The 24,994-nt window shown below is 39.5% G+C and overlaps 1 protein-coding gene across 1 annotated transcript in view; it reads left to right on the forward strand.

The window, feature by feature from the left end:
- Positions 1-5,389: 5,389 nt before the first annotated feature.
- The window catches only part of PIK3C2G (phosphatidylinositol-4-phosphate 3-kinase catalytic subunit type 2 gamma), a gene marked incomplete at both ends in the record, with an annotated part of 202,712 nt that continues 183,107 nt past the window's right edge, over positions 5,390-24,994 (forward strand). The window contains 5 exons of the mRNA XM_082012052.1: positions 5,390-6,049; positions 11,959-12,041; positions 15,530-15,687; positions 17,261-17,372; positions 24,723-24,825. Of these exons, the coding sequence (XP_081868178.1) occupies positions 5,390-6,049; positions 11,959-12,041; positions 15,530-15,687; positions 17,261-17,372; positions 24,723-24,825 (1,116 nt within the window). The remainder of the gene's footprint in view (positions 6,050-11,958; positions 12,042-15,529; positions 15,688-17,260; positions 17,373-24,722; positions 24,826-24,994) is intronic.

Consider the following 24,994-nt stretch of genomic DNA (forward strand, 5'->3'; position numbering starts at 1 on the left):
ACTTCGTTTTCACCAGCACGTGGAAAAACCCTGTTGTACCTATGCAGTTTTACTGATACCTTGTCGTTGCTTTGGTGCAGCAGTACTTTGGAGCACTGACCCAGGAGAAGTCATATCACGCTCTCTTCCAGCAGGATCTCAACAACTGTGAATCTTTCCTATAAGGGGCAACCTTCTGGCAGGGGCCATATTTGTCAGGGGTGATGATAGGTATGATGACATTCCCTGCAGCCAGACATAAAGTTTAATTGCCGCTGTGCTTGACACAGTGATCTCTGTTCCTTGCCTCTCAGTTTCGGGGAAATGGCAGTAGGTGGCACTGGAGAATAGTAACACAGACAGCTGGAGCTGTTACGAAATGGAGCAGTTTCCTCACTGGCTCTCTCTTTAGCCAGTTTTCTGGCCCCACAGATTGCCGAAACGCTTTGCTACATTCCCTTCGCAAGCCTGTTATTACTCGAAGCCTTAAGGCTTCAAATGCAAGGGTGCGATTTGGGAAAGCTCCAAGCTGTGTGTGAAGCAACATTGAGAGCAAAAGCCTGCTGAAGATGCTGTATTTCATTTTGGGGTGTGTTAGAGCGACTATTTTGCCAGCTCTTTACCCACAGCTTTTTATCAGAGCTAGCTCGTACGAGCATGCTCGTGCGCGGCTAAATCAAATACATGATTCTTCTTTAATCTGAGTGAGATGTAGGCTCCTGCTGGCTGGTATCAAGAGTATCTAAGAGGAGGAAAGGAGGCATCCCAGGGAGTATCCAGTTTTCTTTGTCTTTAGAGATTTTGTTCCACATGCCAGCAAAAGAGGAGGAGACAATCTTGGTAGTTCTAGGAGGAATTAGGGTAGAATATGACTCAGCCGTTTCCTGCCTACTACCTCGATGGGAAAGAGAAAACAGAAAAATAGTGGCCACCTTAAAAGGCTAATAAAATCCTGAAAATATTCAGAGTTTCCCAGGATAAAACCTTCATAACCTTCTCCTGGAAATCCCTGTGAGGAGAGAGGGTGAGGTGTCCCAGCTCAGTTCCCATTATGCATATAGCTGTCTGTGTGTGCTTGGGAATCTGGGCTCTTCCCATATTTCCACTCTTTTCTCAGTCATTCTCCTTTACTGTGTCCAGTCACTGTGAGATGAAGCAACATCACACTGCCATAAACTCCAAAATGGCAGCACCTAAAATTGGTATGTTCCTCTCAGGATTGCTTCGCAGTAATCACTGATAATGACTACAGTACAGCACAAATGCCACCAAATATTTTGTGGAGCAAGTTGACATTTTAAGGGTTGGAGAATATATGAGAAAAAATGCATCACCTTTCACCAACTGAAATAAGTTTTGTCCTTGGCTAACAGCTTTTAAATTACAATGACATCATTGACAGCTTTTTGCTAGACTTTGAAGGGCAGAATTTTCTCTGTAATGCTTTATCAAATTATTACTTCATTCAGTTTATCAGATGTAAGATATCTGAGATTAATGATTAACTTTAAATGCTTTATCTTAATCTGCTCGGTCTTACTGCATGGCTTTTTAAAACTGAAATATTGTTTTGTTGATACTGACTCCCTCACTGTTTTTGAGGATATTTTCCTGCCTGTAACAACCTTGGAGTATACTAGGATTGGGACTTTGTGTGAAATCTGAATAGCCACTTCAGTGGAACAATTTATACCTTTTTAAGGAATGGTATGAAGCGTGGAGACAGATGATCCCCGAGGGAACTAACTCCCTCTGTGTCGTGCCTGGAGCAGCCTCTTCTGCTCCCTTTTATGGAGGGTCTTGGGCTCCTTGAGATCTAGGAAGATGTTCGTGACCAGTGCTGTATTACTCCAGCCCTTCAGAAGGCCCTTTGCAGAGGGGAAGCAGGGCTCCATCGGTCTTTGGGAAATATCCCAGCGTAAGGGACGTTCTTCCCCCATTGCTGTCCCAGCTCTGCATCCTGAGGAGCCAAAGCCAGAGGGTCTCTCTGCCGTGTGAGATTTGTACTGTCCCCTTCTGCCGCGAGCAGAGCTAGGAGCTCCTTTCAGAGCACGCACCACCATTGCAGGTAGATGGAAGCTGCGTAAAGATGGAGTAGAGTAAAATTTCTGAATCCTGTTCTTGTGCAGAAGTCTTTCTAAGAGACGAGCCTTTCCCTTGGAGAAGTTGTCTTGTTATTTTAAGCATGTTTGAGACTTGTACTGAAAGTGTGAGATCATCTACCACCATGTTTTGTGGGGTTTTTTTTGTTTTTTTTTTTAACGGGATTAAAAAAAACGTTGGGTTCCCAGATTGAGAAAGAGAACAGATAAGGTGTTACCTTTTTGTTGTTCCTGCTGTTTGAAATTTCCCTGAAGGAAGACGTGGGAAAGAATCTTTAGTGCAGTAAACCGGTTAAACAGGAAGGAAAGCTTCTGGAGAAAAAGCTACACCCCCTTGCTACTGAAAGCACATAGGTCATCTGAACGTGTCTGTGAACAGGAAGACATAGGAGACTGTCTATTCTTCTGACAAATTATGTGTTTCAGGTAAGAGGTTGCAACAAATATTCTTAATGCTTAGCAAGTGGCCCAACCATCTCCTCCTGGGTTCTGGTAAAAAGGGAAAATTGACCCCACAGTGCACCAAGCTTTTGTACTGGAATGCATGTGCGTGCTGAAGTAAGGAAAGTATTTTTGTGTGCTTGGATGGCAACTACAATGTTGTGAGCATTGTGTGATGCTGTCAAATCTCTTGATTTTTAGCAAATATTTTACAGTATTTGTTGGGATTCTCCCTTCAAACCCCCAATCTCAGAGTCACATGCTTATGTGAAAACATGGCTGTCATTCGAAAGGAAAAGGAGGGCTTCATAACTGTAGCCAAACCCTCGGAAACACAGGTTCAGAATCCACAAGGCAAAGAAAATTAACCTAAAAACGTAACCCTTTTTTAAAAAATGCATTACAAATTTTGCCTCATTACTGATTTTTGAAAATTCAGTGTTATCAGTGCACTTTGCACGATTCAAACGGAGTAATAGTAGCCGGCAAAGAGCCAGGTCTTTTCCTGAACCGTGCATGCTGTTTTGAGAAGGACGAGGAGTTGGCCCAAATACAGCGCCCGGTCTTACTAGCCGGGGTTCAGGCTGGGAGAGGGAACCCGCGGCCTCCTGCAGGCTTCTGGGCGCTGAGGTGGGCTTCCCAGCCCACGCAGGAGAACGGGGCAGCGGGATGCGCAGACCAGGCTCTGGCCCTGGCACTGACGGCCGGCTTTTGCGGGCCCCGAGGAACGCGGTGCTTCTCCTGAGCGGTACGGAGGGCGCGGGAGATCAGCGTTCACGCACAGAGCGAGCGAGGTGGGCTCCGTGTGCCCGGGAGTGTTTGTCTGTCGGAGAAATGCGGGATGCTACACCTAAAAGTGGTGAATAAGCAAGGCTAGCTGTTAGACGTCTATGTGTTATTATTAACAGAATGTGTTTGAAATGTGAAGAAAATAGTTTAGGAACCGCTGAAAGCGTGGTGTGTTTCCTGTGCCTCTGTTATAGTCTTCCAGGTAGCAGAACTTTATTAAGTAAGATGGGGCTGGAGGGAGATACCATTCTTTTATCTTTTATTTTTCCTGAAACATTCCAATTTTCAAGATCTAAAAAAAAAGAATAAAAGACACTATCATTCTTGTTTTAATGGAGATATCCTTTTCTCATTTTCTTTCTTTTATTTACCTGCAGTAGAAATGAGAAACAGAGGAAGTTTAAATGAGGACAATTTCATTTAAAAAATTCTTATTGCTATGCTTATTAACTTTTTCTGAAAAAAAGGGGTGTCATCTTAATCTTAAAAACATAGCGAACTTCAGGATTCACTCTGAAATTCGTGCTTAGATCACCATTCAAAGTGGTATGCGTAATTTTGTTTATCTGGCTTAGTGTAACTTCATAAATCCTTTTTTGTTCAACTCAAAGCAAACCAAAGCACACAACACGTGGTATCACTAAGCTGAGTTCTTGAAAGAGTAGTTTAGCTTCTGAGTTGGAGGTTTCATTTGAGCCTATTTAACTTTTCATTTCTCTTCTTATTCTTCACTGTGGGTGACAGAAGCCTATGTCACCTAGAGTTTGACTTCAAATAAAACAAAAATAAATAAAGTTGTGATGAATACCTTCTGTTGTAATATAGATTTTCATTGCAAGGCACTAATACAGTATAGATCTTGGGGACATATTGGAAAAGCTATTTGTGGAGCTAAGCTTTAGCAATTTCTGAGCACACTTTCTATCTCAGTAGCTTTTTTTTTCCTACTAGGGAATATATTTTTTTAAAATTGAATTATTAAATGAGATGTTTCTATTTGTTTTATGTGATAAAGTACCCAACACAACTGTGTACTTTATGTAGTATTGCTATTCTGTGTCATTTGTGTTTTTGGGCTACATCTGTATCAGTAAATGGAACAGGCCAAGGCATTGAGAGCAAGTGGCCCAGAATAGATTTTTGGTTTAGAACTAAACTCTCTTCTTAAAGAAGATACTCTTATGCCTGCTGACAGCAGTCTCCGGTACATGCTGCCCATCTGAACCATAGGACTGCTTGACACATGCCAAAATCATATCAGGTAGTTTGCTAGCAACAGCATGAATGACGGTGAACTTCTGCAGAAGCTCATGCCCTTGCCTGTTAATTCACTAAAAAAGATAGAACCTCAGGCTTTGAAGATATATCAGTTTTGAAAAACGAAGAAACAAAAAGGGCATAAATTGATTTCTTTGTATTTGTTTTTCTTTATATATGTCATATCCAAGCTTTTGGGGTGTAGTGATTTGAATATTAATTGGAGATGCCTGTCTTCTATGTTCTTTGACTTAACTTTTCTTCACCTGATTAAACTAGGATAAAAAGTGGTAGAATGTGAAGAAATTTGAGGCACAAAAAAAGGGGAAGATGTGAATGAAACTGCCATTAAAGTGACCATTAATATGAATCTTTCCTACCTGATTGTTTTAGATCCCTGCATTGTATGCGATGCAAGTGTAAAATAATGGAAATAATACAGAGATTTGTCAGAATTAGTGTCTTAATATTTAGATCAATTGTTTCAGGCATCCTGTTGCTGCTATTTAGCAGTCCAGGTTTATAATAATTTAATAGAGTAAAATATAAGTAATAATATGTCTGGAAATAAGAATCAGGCAAAAGAATATTCAAGCTCCAGGTTAAGAAAATGTTTCCACCCTGTGGAGAAAGCCCTAAAGCAAAAAAAAAGACCAAAGAAGTGTACTGCTTTCATTATAGTAGATATTTTGGAGTATAGCTTTTATTCTATGTTTCATTTCAGTGGGTATGTAGCTCCAGTTCTGAAGATTACTCTCTTGACCTTGGAACTTTTGTAAGACTTCCCTGAGGATTAATAAAACTGAACAGAAGAATCGGCCATGGCATACTTTGGGATGGTGCCTTTCTCACACAATGAATTTTGTGAAGGACAGGCTGGAGACCAAGCATCTTACCCAATGTACCATTCTGGTTCTACTGGAGAGGTCCATCTAGGATTCGATCGAATAGTTGATGAAGTCAACAATGAATTTTTTTTTTATGGTTCAACACATTCATATCATCATGAAGAAAATCTTTTCCCATCAGATGTCTTTGGTCTGAATGTGCCTGACCAACAGTTTTGTGGTCAACCTCTAGTTGCTTATGGTGAACTTTACCCTGGAAATACTATCTCTCACCAGCATCAAGGCACAGTGTCACCAACAGTTGGCTTCAGATGTTCTTTACTATCTGATTACAGAAACTTGTCTCTGGTGGATCCTTACGCCTACAGTCAAGAGAGAGAAATCTATGGAGGGAGTAGTATAACTCCAGTCACAAATGTGTTTGATTCAAGTGTGGAAAGAGGCAACACAAATCTGAGTTTTCAGATAGGCTTTGACAATGTAGACGCTCAATGTCCTGTTTTCTTAAACAACTATCCATTTGGACAAGAAGTGAGAGATGAAAGTGGAAATGGGGAAGCCTGTTTAGCCAACACTTCCAGAAGATGTGATGGAGGACCCACCTGGCCCAGCAGCTCTGCACATGACAGACAGGTATTTAAATTTTGTCATATTAATAGTGGTTAAAATTCTTGATTCTTGTTTGTGTTCTTGTACTTTGTGTATTCATTTATGCTGATGCAACATGGATTAGAAGTATGTGATTTAAAAATCTGATGAAAATAAAACATTTTTGCTTTGGGGGAAGCAAAAGCTTTTGCTCCTATAGAGAGTTTTTGTCATGTGTCTTAAGATTCAGCTGGCCAAAAGCAACTGTGAGACTTCTTATTCGCTTCTTATTTGGTCTTTACTACTTCCAAAGATAGAGATGCAAGGAAGTGTCAGGTATATTTTCCAATAGTTGTGTAACTTGATTTCTTAGCAGTCAGAATTTCCCACAGTATTTTTGTATCTTTACAAGGAGGATGCCCTCAAACAAACAGTACATGATTATTTAAGAGATTTTTATACGGTATGAAAACCTCTGAGCATCCCCTTCCTTTGATTCTAATAACAGAATAGAACCCAGCAGACCATAAAAAAAATGACTTTTGAAGGGAAGGTTCCTACTCTGGCTAGCTAATGAGGATTTTATACTGGCAGAATCTGTGTCCTACCTGTTTCATGTTTTAACCAATTTATACTTAAAATGTCAACACATTTCTGCAATCCACCTATTAAAAAAGACTTCATTTTAAAATAATTGGGCCAGTTCCTCACCTAGCATAAAATGAAGTATCTCCTTTGACTCTCAATGGAAACTTGCCATTTTACACCAGAAAATAATCTAGATTATGGTCTAGAATGCTCTGGTATGTTCATTTGATGGCTCATTGAAACATAAAACTACCACAGCAGGATAAGTACAGAAACATAGAGTAAGATACATTTGGAAGAGATAAGCTAACAAATCTGTATGGTCTGATATGAAACCTGAGATTCAAAGTAACAATACATTATGCTGAATCTGTTTTTCTGTTGAGCCAGATTATTGTCTCTGTGTCATATCCTGATCCTGAGAGATGAAACATACCATGTCCTGCCTTCACCATGTTATGCATGCACTTATGTGTGCATGTATAATTATTTTCTAAAAATAGACATATCTACTATAACTGTGGAAGCTGGATCCTATGACACTGTTTTTAGCTGTCTTTTTGAAGCAAATACTTAATCTCTTTTTCCTCCTTCCATCAGATGTTCATAGCTCCATTCGTGGTGTTGCAGTTTTTAATAACGATGTCTTATGGGACTCCCATGACTCTCCCCGATGTTATATCTCTCCTCATTTTCCTTCTTTCAAAATCCTGACATAGAGAAGAAAAAAGAAAATTATAAATCCTCGCTTTCCTCTAGTCCTTGTAAGCATTCTGAATCATTATGGGAATCCTGAAATAGCCTACAGGATACCTCTGCACCATGAATATTAAAAGAGAGTTTAGGTTCACCTTCTGCTTTTACCTCCCAGGGATCACAGTATCATAAAGCAAAGGGGAAGAGACACTTGATTGACGTGTTTCTATGTCTGTGAATAGGGAGAACTATAGAACCAAACATATGCAGACCCAGACAGATGGGGAGGTGGGGTGTAGTGGGAAATATATCTGAGAGCAGGAACTCTTAAGACTAATCCTGGGCACCACGTTTTGGAAGTTCAGTGATGAATACAAAAGAGAAGGGGATGAATAGGTGGAGAGACAAAAGGCTGGTTTTGATTTTTACTTATGATGGGAAAACTAAAGCATGCTGACATCACGATGAAAAGAACAAGCCTTCTTATGATTCTACGAGAAAAGTAAAAAATAGGGAGATACAAACAAGCAGGAGGAGATTAAATTGTGATATGGGAAGAAGAGGTGCTAGAGGAAGCAGGCATGTAAGAACAGGCACAAATGCTTCTGTGGTGGAGGAGGAGAGAATTATAAGGGAGGAAGAGATGAGCGAGTCAAGGGCAACTACAATTGAATGTGTGGGAGGATTTGATTAAGTCAAGGAAGTATTCGAGCTGTTTAGCTAGAAGAGGAAGAAATGGGAGAGAAGAGAGAATTGATTTGTAGCAGAAAAATCTGTGTGGATACAGGAATTCCTTCAGGGAGAAACAGCCATGTCATGATAGAAAGAGAGCCGAGGCAAAGGTTTGGCAACTGAGCCTTGAGATGGTAAGAGGGAAAACAGGAATGAAACCAAGCTGAGAGAGGGAAGGGTAGAAGAAGCCTGTGAAGAAGTAACTCATTGCTGCTGGCTGTGTGTTTTGGAAAAGATAAGAAGGGTTGCAGGATGACAGGGCTGATGCTGAGTAAGACTGTCAGAGCAGTTGGAAAAGTGGAGCATCACTGCAAAAGGAGGAGAACAGCACAGATTGGATTGGTGAGGTCCAGGGTGAGTAAGTTATGCATCTGAGTAGTAGGAGATGAGAACCAGGACCGCAGACGGAGTGAAATGGAAAGGGTGCTGAAACATGGAGATTAGCATTGAGATAGGTCATAGGTATGCAAGACGAAATATTCACATCGCTGAAATCATACTGTCATTCTGATCCTTAGCTCTTGGATGCAGTTGTATGGCCCTAGGCATTATTTAATGCGTGCTAATCAAAATATGTCCAGTGTAATAAAGGCAACGTTAATTTTCTCTGGCCTTGTCATCACCAAGTCAGATATTCAAAAATTCTAAAGAAACTGTCTTCATAACATCCCTGTGAAAAGACATTTTATTTTCGCTGTATTAGAAAGAAAACTGAAGTACAACTTAAAAAGTATCCAGTAGATTTGGCTGTTCCATCTATGATATTTAGGATCTAATGTTTTCAGAATAAATAACAAGACTCACTTCTTCACCCAAGCCCAAAATCATCAGACAAAACTTCATGATTTCAGTTTGGATGCTGTAGAAATGAGAAATACACAGTTAGTGTTCATATTTGGGAAGGATGTTTCAGGTGACTTGATTAGCACAATGTGAGAAATCTGTGGATGGGAAAAGATAGATTCCAGTCATCCAGGGATGCACTCTGTTACTTTATCCCTGTTGTCATCAGTTCTCTCCATACGCAATTCTCTGTCTTATTCACTGCACACTTTCAGATATTTGCAACGTAAATGGAGACTGGAGTCCTACAGAAGAATAATATGTGTAATTAGTATCTTACCTCTATATACAACGGGAAGAAATTAAAGTTTCTGGACACCTGAAAGGAGAAATGACAAAAATAAATCTCTCAACCACATGATTCACCAGTGCAGTTGGAACTATATATCTACTACGTACACCTCTGCCACCAGAACTAATTTGAGTTAGTTAGCAATGGTATATTAATTCTCTCTGTGTAGAATATTGCTAGTTTCCCATTAGAATTCACTCGGAAATGCTGCCAGCAGAGGTACAGAGAGGCAGAAGCCTCCTATGTTACTTTTGTCTCCTGCAGGAGAGGGTCCAGATAGAGGGTCCAGATTCCAGCTTTGTCTGTCAACCTCCTTTTTGCCAGTCATTATTTAATTGCATTCTTCTTCAAGCCATGAACTTGAGGATCTATACCCATGTTCTCGCAGATAATCATCTTTTCCCAGTCTTGGCCCTCTCCTTGCTTAATCCCTCTCTATTCCTCCTTGCCCAGTTCCCAGTTTGCTTTTTTAGTATCTTCAGTCCCATTCGGTGTTGCGTCCCAGCTTCACCTTTTCTTACCTGTGGCCTAGTTTTCTTAGCTTTTTATTCATCCACTATCTCTCTTTTTCCATGCACATTTTCCAGGGCACTATACCCGCTCTGTAATGACAGAACTGCAGGTAGAAAAGGAGCCTTTTTATGTTGCTGGAAGCAGCAGGTTTCCAGCCTTCCCTCCTGTGTGAGTCCTCCATCCACTGCAGGACCAAGTTTCTCTCCTTTGCAGCACAGGTCATGGATGGTCCTTAGCTCTCTAAAGTCCCTGTCAGTCTCCTGTTCCTCCTCCTGCAGCTCCTTCACCAGCAGCTTGGCACCGTAACCAAAGCACAGGTCCCACCAGTGAGGACATTGCTGTCCCCAGCCCCACAGAGAGGCACCAGACAAGTCCTGCAGCCAGAGATCTGGGCTGCAGCATCCTTCCTCTGGAGCTCTGTGTCTCTGCTGTCCCCGGGGGCAGTTTCTGCACCCCGTGACAAAGTTTGTGCCATGTGGCATGTCACCACCATCACCGCGTAGCCTTCAGCACAGGTTCTGGCCTCCCTTTGCGCTCCTGCTGCAGCAAGTGCTGTGGCTTCACCTGCCGGCTGTGCTCTGCAAGCTGTGCTCCCGCTCCCGGCTGTGGAGCTCGCCTGCAAATGTAGCAGTGTCCCTCCGAGCCTGTTCCAGCTTCAGTTCCTCCATTGGGAATGTTGGGGTGTACAACATGCCAGGTGCAAACTTCCTAGAGCCTTGTCAATACATCTTTTTGTAAAACTGTCTACCCTGATGTGTGATCAGGAATGGTGGTGGTTGTTGTTGTTGTCTTCCTATTTGAGTTGTGGGGGTTTTTTTATGACTACATAATTTTGGGAGGCTATTCCTGTTACCAAATAGTTCGTAATTTCTAAATAGCAAACCTCCACCAGAAGTCCTTATTACTGTCTGCTGAAGTAAACTGTAAGGTCTATTGTCTAACCAAGGTGGAAAAAATAATGAACCAGTAGAGGTGCTATGTTTTCAGTCATTTTTGAAGGAGCTTTTTCAGCTGTCTTTAGTATCAGGAGGTGGTGGACTATTGATTTGTATTGCTAAATTTAATTTCACTCTCTTATTTCAACCCTCAGGGTTATCCATTGTTTTTCCTACCAGACATTTCAATTTTTCCCTCTGTTGATGATGCTCCCTTATTATCTTTAAATTTCATAAGCTCTCACCTAATGCTTGTGCTGTTGTAGTTGATGAAAATGTTACATACAATGATACCCAAGACTGATGGTATCTGTAAAAGTTTTGTAACTTCTGAGCTTTCAGTTCTGACGTTGTGATCTCCCCACTAGCCAGCTCCCAACAGACCTTTCATCTTTTATACTCATCCCATCTTTTAAATTGTAAGTAAAATTTCCCAGCCTGCATCTTTTCATGCATATTGCACTTCCTTGTAAAACAAAAAATCTTGAATTTGTTTTTTTATTATTTATTATTAATTTTCATAAATCTACACACATGTATAAATTATTACTAAAATTATAAAATACAACTTTCATCGTATCTGTTTCCTCTTCTGTGACACATCATTAGTTGCTTCTCTTTCTGAAGGGCTTTAGAAGTTGGTGTCTCTGTCGAGCCTTGAACATGTCTCTATGTACATCATCTCTCTACAAGTAGAATGGGCTTGCAGATATAATAATATTAAGGTCTTTCCTGGAGGTAATGTTCTGACTGAAGGGTACTATGGTAAACAAAGGGGTGCTTTCACCCAAAATAGTAGCTCAGACCTGTGTTCTCCAGGTTTAGAAAAAGTATCTGGGTTTTTTTCATGTTCAACAGAATACACTGGCTTCCTGTTATCCATCTTAGGGACTTACCTGACAGGTTTATGGAGTTTGAAAGGAGCGTGAGCTTCCTTCCAGGGCAGAAAGAGAGAAAATAGGGATTAAAAGTTGCTGCAGCATCAGCTTCATTTTGTCCCCTCTCCTTTTTATAAACTAAGCAAACATCTTCTGCATTTAGAATTATCTGTGCTCTGACACTAGGTGAATTTTGAAAGCTTTGTCTGGAATTACTTATATTCTTCATGGAGGGGAAGAAAAATAATTGTTAAACCCAGGGTAGCTGATGCTTTGTGACTTTGTTTTTTCTCTGAAAGCATTTACAGTGTAGTCAAAATGGGATTATTTGTGCTTATTTAGAGTTGCATCAAGTCAGGGGAGTGATGATAAGGTATGGAAGTTAGTTCTCATGGAACAAAATGCAAGGTTAGCCTTATGCTTCTTCTGCTTCTGTTATCTAAATAACTGAGCTCTGTTTCTTCTGGTGTCATTTAGGCTACAGGTTGGTCTATCCAGCTGGTTGAAGCACATCAAGGAAGTAATGAAAACATGGTTGCTTTTTGCAATGCAGTGGAGAAGTAAGTAATGAAAAAAAACTTTATTCAGCCAACTATGACATTTCACTTATATTTATTGGATTGGTTATCCCTGCATTCCTGAACAGTGCCTTAATTCCAATATCTACTTAGATACGGAAATGCTCCTAATTTTGGTTTAAAGTTTAAAATCCATAAAGGAATGTTAATTCCAAATGTATTTTCTCCCTTAGCTGTCCCTTTTATCAGTGATAAGTACATTTAACTCTTCAGTGTTGATAGTTTATAGTTTCTGAAACTTAAGATCCATTTTCTGCCATTGGCTTGGACAATATTAGTGCCTGTGTAGCTCAGAGCAGGAAAAAAGAATTGGAGGAACTGACTGACTGGGAACAGAATTGCTACATACTGTCACGATGAAAAGTGAGACTTAGCAAGCGACAAAAACTCCTTTAATTATTGTTTACCGTTACAGTTAATAGCGTGGCTTAATGGGATAGAACTGGTTTTACTTTCTTAATCTTCTTCAGAAAAAGAAACTGTGTTGAAATCCAAGAGCACAAAGAAATACAAGTTTTTAGACCATCTGTGCAGATTCTTTTTCCTTTGTAGATATTCGCTGATCACACTATCAAGTTGTTAGCACAAATGCATGCTTTTTCCCTCAGAAAAGTAGTTGGAAAATGGAATACTGCTTTCTATTTTTTTAATTAGACTTTAATGAATGTACTATATTCAAGGTCAGCCAAGCCTACTTCTCTTAAAAGAAAAAAAAAACAACCAGTTTGATGTTGCCCTGAAATTAACAGTGAATATATTATATATTCATATGGGTGGATGGTCAGCTTCAAAACATACTCATTCACATGCGTCTCGGTTTTCTTTTTTAACACAGTTCATCAGTCTGAACCCCAACCTGATTCTACTAACATCAGATGCATGAAGGCACATTCCACATGACAGGGTTTTCTCTCAGATATTCAGATTTTTTTAATGTCCAAACATTCTACACTTAACTTTGCATTCTAATTATCAGAAAAGCTTTCCATTGATTTTTTTTTCCTTTTTTTGTGAATAAATGAGTTTATTTACAAGGATAAAAAGATTAATAGAATGAAGCCATTCCTGGTTTACAATAATGTGTTTAGTGTGCATCACTAGCAAATACTCTTAAAAAAAACGAAATAAAGCAAAAACCAACTTTTTATTTTCTTCTGTCAAATAAATGGGAAAGCATTCTTAGGACAAAATGTCACAGCAAACAAAAGACAAAAAATGTCGTAAATTTGCAAATAACCAAGATATTCAGTCTTGACAAATGAGCATCCTTCCAGTCCCCAAAGAATCTCAATAACTGGCAGTTTTATACAAGAGGCAAGCCATATAATTCAAACTCTGTGTCATGCAGGCTTGCACCTCTAGCATGTAGCTCAAAGAGAAGCCCATCATATTTTTCTCTAGGTAATATTTGTACAGGTAGCAATCTGTAATTGAAATATTTCATTGTACACAACTGTAAATCAGTTTTCAAAATCCCTTTATCTGGTTACAATTATGGATATAATTCATGAACATTCATCCATGGGTGGCTTCAGAATACATCCTAAAGCAAGTTTGATACCAGAAGATGCCAAGCTGATAGTCTCAGGGTTCAATGCTGCAAAATGCAGAGTTCCTCCACCTCCTACTGACTTCAAGGATGTGTTACGCACCGCAGAGAAATACATAGCATTATGAAATGCTGTGAAATAGCAAATCCCTATAAATATTAGTACTCTCTGCATACACTGCGTTGTTGCAGCACAGAAAGCAGGTAGCACAAGATTTTCATCATGTAGTACTAGTGTAGTACTTCAGTTATGCCTTGGAAGACCTAACCTTTCAGAATTTTGTGATGGGCATGTTTTGCCCACCTGCTCAGGTCAGAAGCCCTTTAATCACTTGAAAACAATAGATGGCCATAAATGAGCAATGCTTTCTGGAACTGAATGCATTTTTATCTGAAAAGGATAGTTTCTGTCCCCACATTATCCTAATATATAGATAGCATGGGGTTAGGGAAGGAGATGAGGTTCTCCTAGTTTTGAAATGACTGCCAGTCAGTTGAGGAGGTGGTTCATGCCCCGTAGCCCATTAATTTGATGCTGAAGAAGGGGTAGTGAATTTTCCAGTCTTATTTGGTCCTTGGCCTTCTTACAGAAACAGGGTACAAGAGTGAATTTGGTGATAGGGGAAAGCTTTATGTGTACCTTGCTCGCAAAGAAAATAGACTGACATCAACTACATAGGTCACTAAAGCAGCCTCTGATTTTTTACTATGGGTAGCAATCTAGTAGTGAAGGCGTTGTCAAGCCTCATTTTCTCCTACCCCACTGAAACATCATGGCCCCTAGCTTTTCATTATAAGAAATGGGCTTCTTCATTGGATTATTAATTTTGGAAGCCTAGACTTTTTTTCCTTCTCATGCTATAGAAATACATGGCATAAAAGAGTAGCTCATACTGTTGTTTAAGAGACTTGGGCGGCAACCCTGGAGCAGGAGGTAACATGGTGATGAAGAACTTTGTGACACAGCTATGGTTCAAAATATACTATAATCGGACGGTATAAAGCGCTGCCAACTCAGAAGCTACAAAATGCTTCTTGAACTAACAAACAAAAATGAGTGCAGTATGCTTAGTACAAGAGGTTTGAGTTTAGCTACTGAAATATTTAGGCAAATCAGTGACATGTAAAGCTTCAGCTGGTACAATATGTACCCTTACCTGCAGCTGCAAAGTGTATTTGCTTAAAAAGCAAGTTTAATCTCAGCTGACAGGCCTGTGACTAGTGTTCATTAGAAAACGATTGCTCAGGAGGAATTAGTGTCTGCAAGTCTTTGGTAATTGGAAGGAGGAGGTGCAATATATTTGATAGGTAATGGTGTATCAGAGGGGCTCAATGACTGTAACAGGTATTGCTCTCTACAGACATTTACATAAATACCCAGGGTTTTAGTAATGAGGATTTCAGATCGGATTCTAGAGCACTGTGAAAATAGGAACTTCTTAAGATTTTGCTCAGAAAGCATGTTCCTGTGTTCATTTTGACCAGCTGTCCTAGGCGCAGCTGTCTATGCACGTGCTCTTGGTTAGTTTTGTTGAAACTCTGTTATTTAAGCACATGTTTGAGCACCCTTATTTCTCCTGTGCTCAGTGTACGCTGAAGTCTGTGTTTAAACTCCATTTGGCTTCACTGAGGTCAAGGTCAGCAGCTATTCTGTGAAGTCCCTGAAGATTTTACTGACGGTTTTCCTATTAAGTAAAAGACGTAGTTATATGTATGCTCTCTGATATGTAGTTATCTCACTAATGCATGAAAACAATGTTTGAGTTGCTACCATTTTCCCCTCTATTTGCATACAATTTTATTCCTAACAGCTCTCTATATACTATTATTATAGGTATCTTGTAGAATTTTTATTGTGCTTTTATAAGAGAGCTGAAATGCATACCTATTTAGACATAATTTCATCACATGTTCTCTTCAGAATAAGAAATTCCTGTCCTGCTTTTGACTTGAAGACAAACACCGGGAAAATTTGGAGTGTCGCGACAAGGTTCCCAGACCATATCCTTGGTGAATCAAAGTTCAGAATCAGTGTTTGGACAGATTATTCACCATATCCTCTGCTTCTTACACAACGTGGTAAGTGATTAAGGTGTCCATACCCTTCCACAATTCACTTCCATGAAGATGATAACAAAATGCATTTGTTACCTGGAAAGGTACTTGGAGAGAAGCCTTACGTGGGTCTTGAGTGCATACTTTGTGAAGCATGTTCAGCATATTTGCTGTAAAATTAAAATCACATTAAATATTAAACTTGGTGAGTGTATAGATATCTGCTTTATTTAGTCACAGTTGGGACCAATTCTGGCAGTCTCAAAATGGGCCAACAATTCAGACTTTGATTTTGAAGGAATTTAAACTTGTGCCTAATTTAAAGTGTAGGGCTACTCCCAAAGAGTTGTGGAATGTTTTGCAGCCTTGACTCAGTTTCTGAATCTAAGACTTAAGAGTCTGCAGTTGCTAAGACTCCTCTGCACCCAAGGTTCTGTACAGGTCAGGGAAAGTACCTGTTGATCACAAGTGAAACAGGAGACATTCCAAATGGGTGTAAGGAAAAGGAGAATAATTAAGAATTGGAACAGTTTGCTTATGGAGGTTTTTAAAATCCTGCAGGATAAAACCCTGAACAAGCTGGTCTGCATTCAGTGTTGACCCCACTTTGGGGAGGAGTCTGGACTTAGATGAGCCTACTGAGATCCTTCCCAACCTGAATTTTTCTGTCACTAGTGACTGTGAGAAGCTGCCACTGCTCTAGTACATCCTGTATCAGTGGTGAATGGGAGAATATATGATTCCAGCTCTGGTAATTTTTACCTCTTAAGCCACATCAGTAAAAATGAAATACATTTAAAATATTTTTTTCCACCCTCTCTTCCTGTGCTGCTTCATTAAGTGACAGTCTTTTTTATGAATCTTTCTTTAGTTGTTAAGGAATTATTTGGCTGTAACAGGCTGAGTATTAGTTTGTTTGATGGGTTGAAAGCTGAAAATCCAAAAATCTACAGAATGTTAGTCAACATATATTAAAAAATGTATCATAAATTATATAATTTATAATAAAATATTCTATATATAATAATTTATTATATAATACATACTGTTATAATGTCATACATCATATTAATATTAATATATTACATATATAATATATAAAATGCATATACACATTAATTTAATTCTTGGTTATGGCTAAAAAGGTGTGCACAACAGAAACAATAAAAAGTAAAATTCTGGAGCTTTCTTGTGTCATGAGCAGCATCAGAGTCAACTTTTGCATCAGACCGTGTTTGCATGTGGAATATGTACCAAGATATTATCAGGAAAATTAAAATATATATATATATAAAAAACCCCATTTGACTCTTCCTTTCAATTCGGGAAAGTTGCACAGCTCTTCATTCCAGCTACCTAACAGATTGCTAATTTCATCTAAATGGACATAGGTTCTGTGACTTCTTGTAAAGTATTTGAAACAAAATTATAAAAACCAAAAGAAACCAGGTGTGGCTTGATCTAATTCCTCTTGATGGAGCTAGTCTGCAGCAGTAGTTAAGAATTACAAAGAAATTCTTATTTTCTTTGCTCAGGTATCTGGCCTGGAATTCTCTAGCAAGCTACTATTAATTTTTCTTGCTATCTTTATTTACAGCTGGCTGTATTACTCATGACTTAATTGGAGAGATCCTCCATTGCACAAATCGATACCCAGTCCAGGAGGACTGCCTTCTAAGTGTTTGCGGGTCTGATGAATTCTTACAAAAGTAAGTATCTCATTAAGAGACAGTATTGGGTATGTATAGTGTAATATAAGCTGTGCATTCACGGCACTCTGCTTACGTGCCATGTAAACAGAACCATAGGCAGAGTTAGAGTATTACGTTCCAAACACTTAATGTATAGTTTCTGAAACTCCCGGAACATATGGTATTTATGTTCTATGGAGATGATGCTGTACTCTAGCGCAAGGATTCAAATCCTGGCTTCTTTATATTAGCTTTGTGCAGCCTTGAATAATTTGTTTGACTCCACTGTGCTTCTGGTCTTTCCCATCCATAATACAAGGATGCTGCTACCTCCAGTATCTCATAGGAGTCTTACAAGCATGAGGGGGTATGCATATCCTCAAAGGGGGAAATCACTGAAGAGAGAAGAAACAGTATTATACAGCAGCATAGCTGAGGTTGATTTTTCTTCATAGCCAGTTGCAACAGTAGTAGAGCAAATGAAGTCAGCGTTTTGGGGCTGACTGCAAGTTGAAGAAAAACACATTACACATACAAACAGGTCTTTCTGAATGTATGTAGTCTACAAGTAAGGAAGTAAATGCTCTGATTCACATTCATTTGAATAAACTCTTGTGGTGGTTGAAAGCGCTACTGGACTCAGGTAGTTGTTTCTTGCCCTCTGGCAGCTTGAATTCAGCTGTCAGCAAAAGCGAGCAGATTTTGTGTTGAAGCAGCTAAAGTGCAGGCTCTTGTCAGCTGTGCCGTGGGGACGGTGACTCTCAGCAGAAGGGGAGAAGCTGGCAGTTCTCTGTGCTAACATGTTAAGCTGGCACTGCAGGAATCACAGCTCATCTGTTAGAGATGTAAAAAGTGTTAGATAAAATAGTATACGTCTACAACTGAAAGGAAAAATTTCAGAAGCAGTCATATTTGCAGTATAATGTAAAGATTACCTGAAGTAGTCCAAAGCAAGTCAGCTTGATTAAAGTAGTTGTGAGAGCAAGTGTCACGCCATGTAAATTAGCTTTGCTTGGACACTTCTACTCTCACACAGGTACACAGGTCAAATGTTCAGATGTTTATGGTGGATTATGCTTTGCAACTAAAGATGGAGACCTCGACATGAGCTGGTACAGCAGAGCACTGTGCTGGAACCGCTGCGCAGAGAATCAGGTCATACACAGATCTGTTAATTACATAAGCAGGCCAGGGCTTTTTTTATTTTCAAGTCTCTCTTTTCATTTCAAACTAATTGCTAAAGAAAATGGAAATAATGAATCATTATATTGAGGGTGAGCTCAGTGCGTTTCAATACAGTGTACAGTATGTTCTAAACAGTTTTATTTTCACTGTTGGGAAGAACACATCAATAGTGGACTGTTTAAATTCCTGCACTTGCAGAATCTCTGCACGTCTCATTAGCAGCGAAACAAGGTCAATAATGTTCTCAGCTTTTTTGCTTTGCTTCTTCACTGTCATGCAGAAAGCTCAGAGCTGCACTTCTGGCCTCAGCAGCTTGTAATTCTATACTATCCTGTACTTTCAGCTCCCTTTCTTCTGCCTTCTCATCAGAGTCCTGTATCTGAAATCTGAAACCCCAAACCGTAATGATCCCTCGGGTAGCTTAACACAGCCTGCGGAGTTGCCTCAGGGTGAAATTTTTCTTATGTTTGGGCTATCTTTTAGTCCAAATTGCTTTTCTCGTGATGTTGTTAACAGTGATTTGATGTACTTGTGCAGAGTTCTTCCCCAGAAGAGTATTTGGAAGTCGTTCAGGGATGAATTCCAGTAGAAGTTCCCCAAGTTATGAGACAGCAAAGGGAATAAATACTCTGCGGCTCCTGCTTTGTTGTAATCCAGAAAAAACCTAAAGTGAAGCCAAAATGGTGACATGATGAATTGTTCTCAGACCAGAGTGGTTTAGTGAGCCAGACAACATTGTGAAGATCTGTCAAAAGCTCTCATTTACTATTATATTGGACTGTATTTATGAGCATTTCACCCTGCCTCCTGCAGAAGCACCTGAAAGACTTGATGATTTCTGGAATCCATTTAGCTTTGAATGAGATGGGCAAAAAAATACTTGTGTGCTAATGACCATTGCACTCAGCACCACAAGATTTCGTCATCCATTATTCCCTTCCTAAGGAAATATCCATGAGCTCACATCCTGTCTGACCCACAAATAGAATACCAGATTTCAAATATCCAAATTTAAAAAAAATCAGAAGGCTGTGTACAGGCTACAGGTCAGTCCAACTAATACAGCCATCCGTAAAATTCTGATTTGGAATCTCATGTAGTTTCTGGTCTTCAAGTTCATTTTGTTTACTGATCAGAAATCCTGGCCTTGCCTCAACCTGCAGGCTTCCTTTTTCTTACAATGATTCCTTTTCCCACAAATTTTTCTTACAGTGCCTGTAGAAGCTGTCAGGATTCATTTCCACCTTGTCCCTGCCTCTTCTGTCATTGTAAGGTGTACGTTAGTTACTCCCCTGGTTGATTTGCTGCAGTTCCTTTTTTAGATGCTCCGTGTAAGTGGATCTGGAGGCAGAACCCTGTCTGAGAGACAGAGACTTCTTGAAAGAAGAGAGGAGTAAAACCCTATCTGTGTCATCACCACTATTCATGGAAGTTTCTGATTTTCATGTGTATCCATAGACCCTCTTTCTATGGGTTTCCCAGCTGTGGGTGTGCTCTCCACTCCCCTACGCTTGTCCTGTTCATGATCATCTTTTATTTCTTGGAGGGCCATCTGCTGTTTCTAAAAATTCTTCACTTTATCATCCCACCATCCAAACCTTCTACATCTACTTTTAAACCTTGCTTTCACAGTTTCCTATTTTTCCCTTAGATTTAGAATAGGTGCCCCTAAAAATGATTTTATGATGCCCTTCATGAAACGTTATATAAAAATAAATTAAATTGGGGTTAAGTAGCTTGTGTCAAATAACTCCTAGCTCTCAATGCCAGCAGCAAGCCAAAACAAACTCTTCTCATGTGACAGCAATGAATCAATCCTCCGTTTAGACTTTTTTTTGTCTTTAGAGCTACAGGCCACAAGCTCAGAGCATCCTGAAATGCCTAATAAAACAAAACACATGACTGTACGTAAGAATATGGGTCCCTCTTTTTCTAAACTTTTTTTTTATTGATCTGTCTGTTAGCAAGAGTTTGCAGTAATGCGAACCCAGCAAAGGAATATGGTCCAAGGATATTTATAAGCTTTATTTCTAAACATACCTTTTTTTTTTTAAGGCATTGAATTTATTAAAGGACCTTTTCATATGTATTTTTAATTCCATTCATACTCTACCGTAGTGTAATTTGCACAGTTACCTTAGTGCTTTGCAGTTTAGCCAATGTAGTGAGCAGGGGTATGGAATAGAAAAGTCTAAATGCTTATCGTTTATGCTCACACGCTTGCCTGTGATCTTACAGATGACCTTTTTTTGCCTTACTAATTCTATTCTTGAGAATTGAGATCTAAATAAGAATTGGTTTTCACTCAAAGTGAAGTTTAAGCTATTAATTATACACTGGGCAGAGTTATATTCATGCAGATTGAGATCATAAGAAGCAAGCATCTTTTGGATGAATATGTTCTTTGTAAAAAATAAACTTCATTTTCTCTTGTCACTGCAGATTAAGTTTCTCATTCAGAGATGCTGCTCAGCTGAGTCCTTTAAAAAAAAAAAGTCTGATTGAACTGCATTAGGATTTGGAGCTTATAGTACATCAGAGAACCTTGCTGTGGGGAAGAAAAATTATCTAGTGGTGAGGTATTCTCAAGAGACTGAGGGATTTTTCCCTTTCTCTGCTTCTGATATATTTTGGGACCACAGGCAAGTCACATTACTTTGACCAGTTCATTACTGTGTCTCTTAAAGACAAAAACTGCCTTTCATTTTACATCTTTTGCCATGGCATTCTCATCAAAGCTGTATTCTCCACATAGTAATTCCAGCAAAAAATAGGGGGAAAACTGTTGAGTTAAAAATGTTGTAGCATTTTTATTTGTGTTTCCTTTACAAAACTCAGAGCGCTGTAATATCAGAGTTACTGATAATCAACCTGTCCTCCAAAGAGGACTATATTAAATTTATCTTCATAGTACAGATATAGTAGCAGATCTGCATAGCGTGTTATAGCCTGGGATACGGCTAAAAGCTAGTCTGTCAATCTATGGCAAAGCTACACCTCTGTTTCTTGTAGTTCATTTTTCATCCGGACCAAGTTTCCACATTATTTTATTGATGCATTAATCCATTTTGTCTAGGCTCTCGTGTCACAATACCTGTCAAAATTTTTCTCTTTGTATTTGTGCAAATAAGATCCACTCATGAAGTCAACTGAAAGGCCAGTACTTCTGACTGCAGTGTTTCAGGCAGCATTGCTATGTCAGTAAAGGATTTGATGATGACACAGCAGAGCTAACACAAACCACTAGTGTAAATGTAGTTATAACCACAAAATTCAGCTTCTGTTGGTGTAGCTTGTTTCACCTGGAAGTGTGATGACATGGAATAGTTATACGGGCAAAAGGTAGTTTTTATACATCTGTGGTACAAAATTGTAACTACAGAGGAGGGTATAGCTATACCAATTTACACTAGCAGTACGCTCCTCTGTATTGGTGTAGGCATACCAATTTCTGCCATTGGCTTGGTGTAATATTGGCATTGCAGTAGGAATCTGTATACTGGAGGATTCAGGAAAAAGTGACTCAGGACTCCCAGATGTGTTTCTCTGTAATTTTCTTGTTACTACACCTGTCCTAAGGTTGAAGGTAAAGCAGGATGGAAAGAGCAGGAACAATGGCAGGGTAAAAGGTAAAAAAAAAGGCATGAGACAGTTCTAAAGGATGCAAGGATCATGGGAGAGTTCATCACTAGAGTCACGAGGCAAACTTAATTAGGTGAAATGAGGAGAGGAAGAAGTTTCAAGAAAGCCATAGGTAGGCATAACGCAGATATGAACTGAGGAGCATCAGAAGAGAATCTGTGCATTCCCAGGAACTGGGAATTGGTTGCTTGGACTTCTGCTTGTAAAAGGATTTGAGAAGGGTACTTCCCACCAGTACAGGTATTTCATCACGTTGGTGTTAACTTCTCTCACTTTTACATCTGTACGTTAGGCTCTTAAAATCAAAGAATTTTGCCAATGTATGGAAGCACTATCCAAGGACATTGCTTTAGGATTTTGTTATGTCAACTGGAAATAGGTTTGTCCTCTGTGACCTTTAATGTATTTGTTTTATTAAAAAAAAAAAAAAAAGAAATCCTATATCCACATTTACACCTTTTGTGGCCTGTAATGGAGAGTTTGCATTTTAGTTGCCTATAGTGTAGTGTAGGCGCAGAACATTTACAAGATATATGAATTCCCTGTGATTTTGCTGAATGGCAATTATGTACAGCACATTTATTTAAGTTTAATCATTCATTTCTGTGGGGGACCTCTGCTGCCATGGAGATACGAGTCTCTCCCCTAAGTCGCTCTTTCCATGATTTATTCATAGGGCAAGTAGTTTCTTTGGAATTAAATCCAGCCATTTTTTTTCAGACATTCTATGAAAAGTCCTTTTCAGGTAGAAAGAAACACAGTATATATCTGAATTCTTAGTTTTCCATGGCGATTGACAAACCAGAAAAGATTCCTCTTTCCTTCATGGCCCAGGGACTTCTGAAACAACTTACTGTGCTGTAAATCTGTATAAATATGGAGTATCTCTTTTGGTACTCATGTGGCTGGAAGCTTGAAAAAAGCAACATGAATCTAATTGAACACACACTAGAGTTGTAACTGATGATGCATATTAACTTGTTTTGGTGATGAATTTGCCTTTGCAAAAATCAGTGTCATTTTTCCTTCCTATTAATCCAAAGGGTTTTTTTAAATGTGAAAAGATGTTCACCTTAACTCTGAAATAATTTTGCATTACTTCACCTGATTAAAACCAAAAGTGGAAGGGCAACACTGAAATGATTTTTTTTTTCCAAGTAATTTTAAGAGTGATTGTCGTGGTTTAGCCCCAGCCAGCAACTAAGCCCCACGCAGCCGCTCGCTCACTCCCCCATGGTGGGATGGGGGAGAGAGTCGGAAGAGTAAAAGTGAAGAAACTCATGGGTTGAGATAAAGACAGTTTAATAAGTAAAGCAAAAGCCACGCACGCAAGCAAAGCAAAACAAGGAATTCATTCACCACTCCCCATGGGCGGGTGAGTGTTCAGCCATCTCCAGGGAAGCAGGGCTCCATCACGCGTAATGGTTTCTTGGGAAGACAAACGCCATCACTCTGAACGTCCCTCCACCCCTTCCTTCTTCTTTGTCCCAGCTTTATATACTGAGCATGACGTTATATGGTAGGGAATATCTCTTTGGCCAGCCTGGGTCAGCTGTCCTGGCCGTGTCCCCTCCCAGCTCCCCGTGCACCCCCAGCCTGCTCGCTGTCAGGCCAGCACGAGAAGCTGGACTGTCCTTGACTACTTAGCAACAACTCAAAACATCAGCATGTTATCAAAATCTTCTCGTCCCAAAACCAAAACACAGCCTCACACTGGCTTCTGTGAAGAAAATTAACTCTACCCTGGCTGAAACCAGGACAGTGATAAACTAAGGCTGTGTTATAACTTGGAAGATGTTGCCAAGAGTGACAAGTGGGCTAGAAGCTACTCTGAAGAGGCAAAGAAGAATAAGGGATTCCTCTGTCATGGGGCACTAGAGCATCCTTGACCAGGAGAGTAGTTTGTAGGAACCACTCCAGCTGAGTGAGCAGAGCTCTGCGTCTGACCTTAGCTGGCATATGATTTCAGAAGGAGGAAGACAGACTCACAGCTTCTTTTACCATCTGTGTGAGTTGCACAGGGTGAGAACTTTGATTTCTTTGAGAATCAAAGGCCATCTGTCTTAATGTATGTGATTTTCACACTTATAGTTGATATTTGATTTTCAAGTTGGGTATCGAACACTACAAGTTGTTTTAGAGTGGTGCTTCTATAACCAAGATACTTTGTATAAGTTGCACTAATTTGGGTTTGAGGAATATGCATTAAAAATCTCAAGGTTTGGGAGCACATGCAGTTTGTTTAGGATATTCTTTCTCTGTTTCATTGTTGTTCTGTTACAGAACTTAATAGTTAAAGATATAACTAAGCCATTATTCTTAAACTGTTTCACCAGAAAATATGCCAGAACCAAACCCCATCAGTTTTCACAGAGGTAGGTGCCAAGTACATGTTTTATGTTATCCAATCTGCTTTGCACTTAGAATTTAGTCCACCAGTGCTTTTAGGAGAAGGAGAGAGGGAAAAAAAAAGAAGGAAAGAGCAAACAGAGATAACCATTTGTGGTTTTGGTTTTTTGTTTTTTTTTCCCCAAACTGCAGTAATCATACTTTGGGCAGCCATGAAAGTCTTCGCAAGACAACCACCTGCATTCAGCTTCGACTACACAACGCTAGTAATTTGAAGCAAAGTTTGGCTCGAACGGTATGTTGTCTTTTTTTTCCCCTCTTTTTCTCTCTCCCTGAAGGAATAAAATTCCACCAATCCTTTTATGTAGCAACCTGCAATAATAATCAAAGAGAGATTATTTTCTTTCCTGAGTGTGCATATATTATTGCTGAACTCCTGTTCAAATGTACTGGGGAACATCTCT

The sequence above is a fragment of the Phaethon aethereus genome, assembly GCF_964289735.1.
Source record: "Phaethon aethereus genome assembly, chromosome: 1".
Classification (NCBI taxonomy): domain Eukaryota; kingdom Metazoa; phylum Chordata; class Aves; order Phaethontiformes; family Phaethontidae; genus Phaethon; species Phaethon aethereus.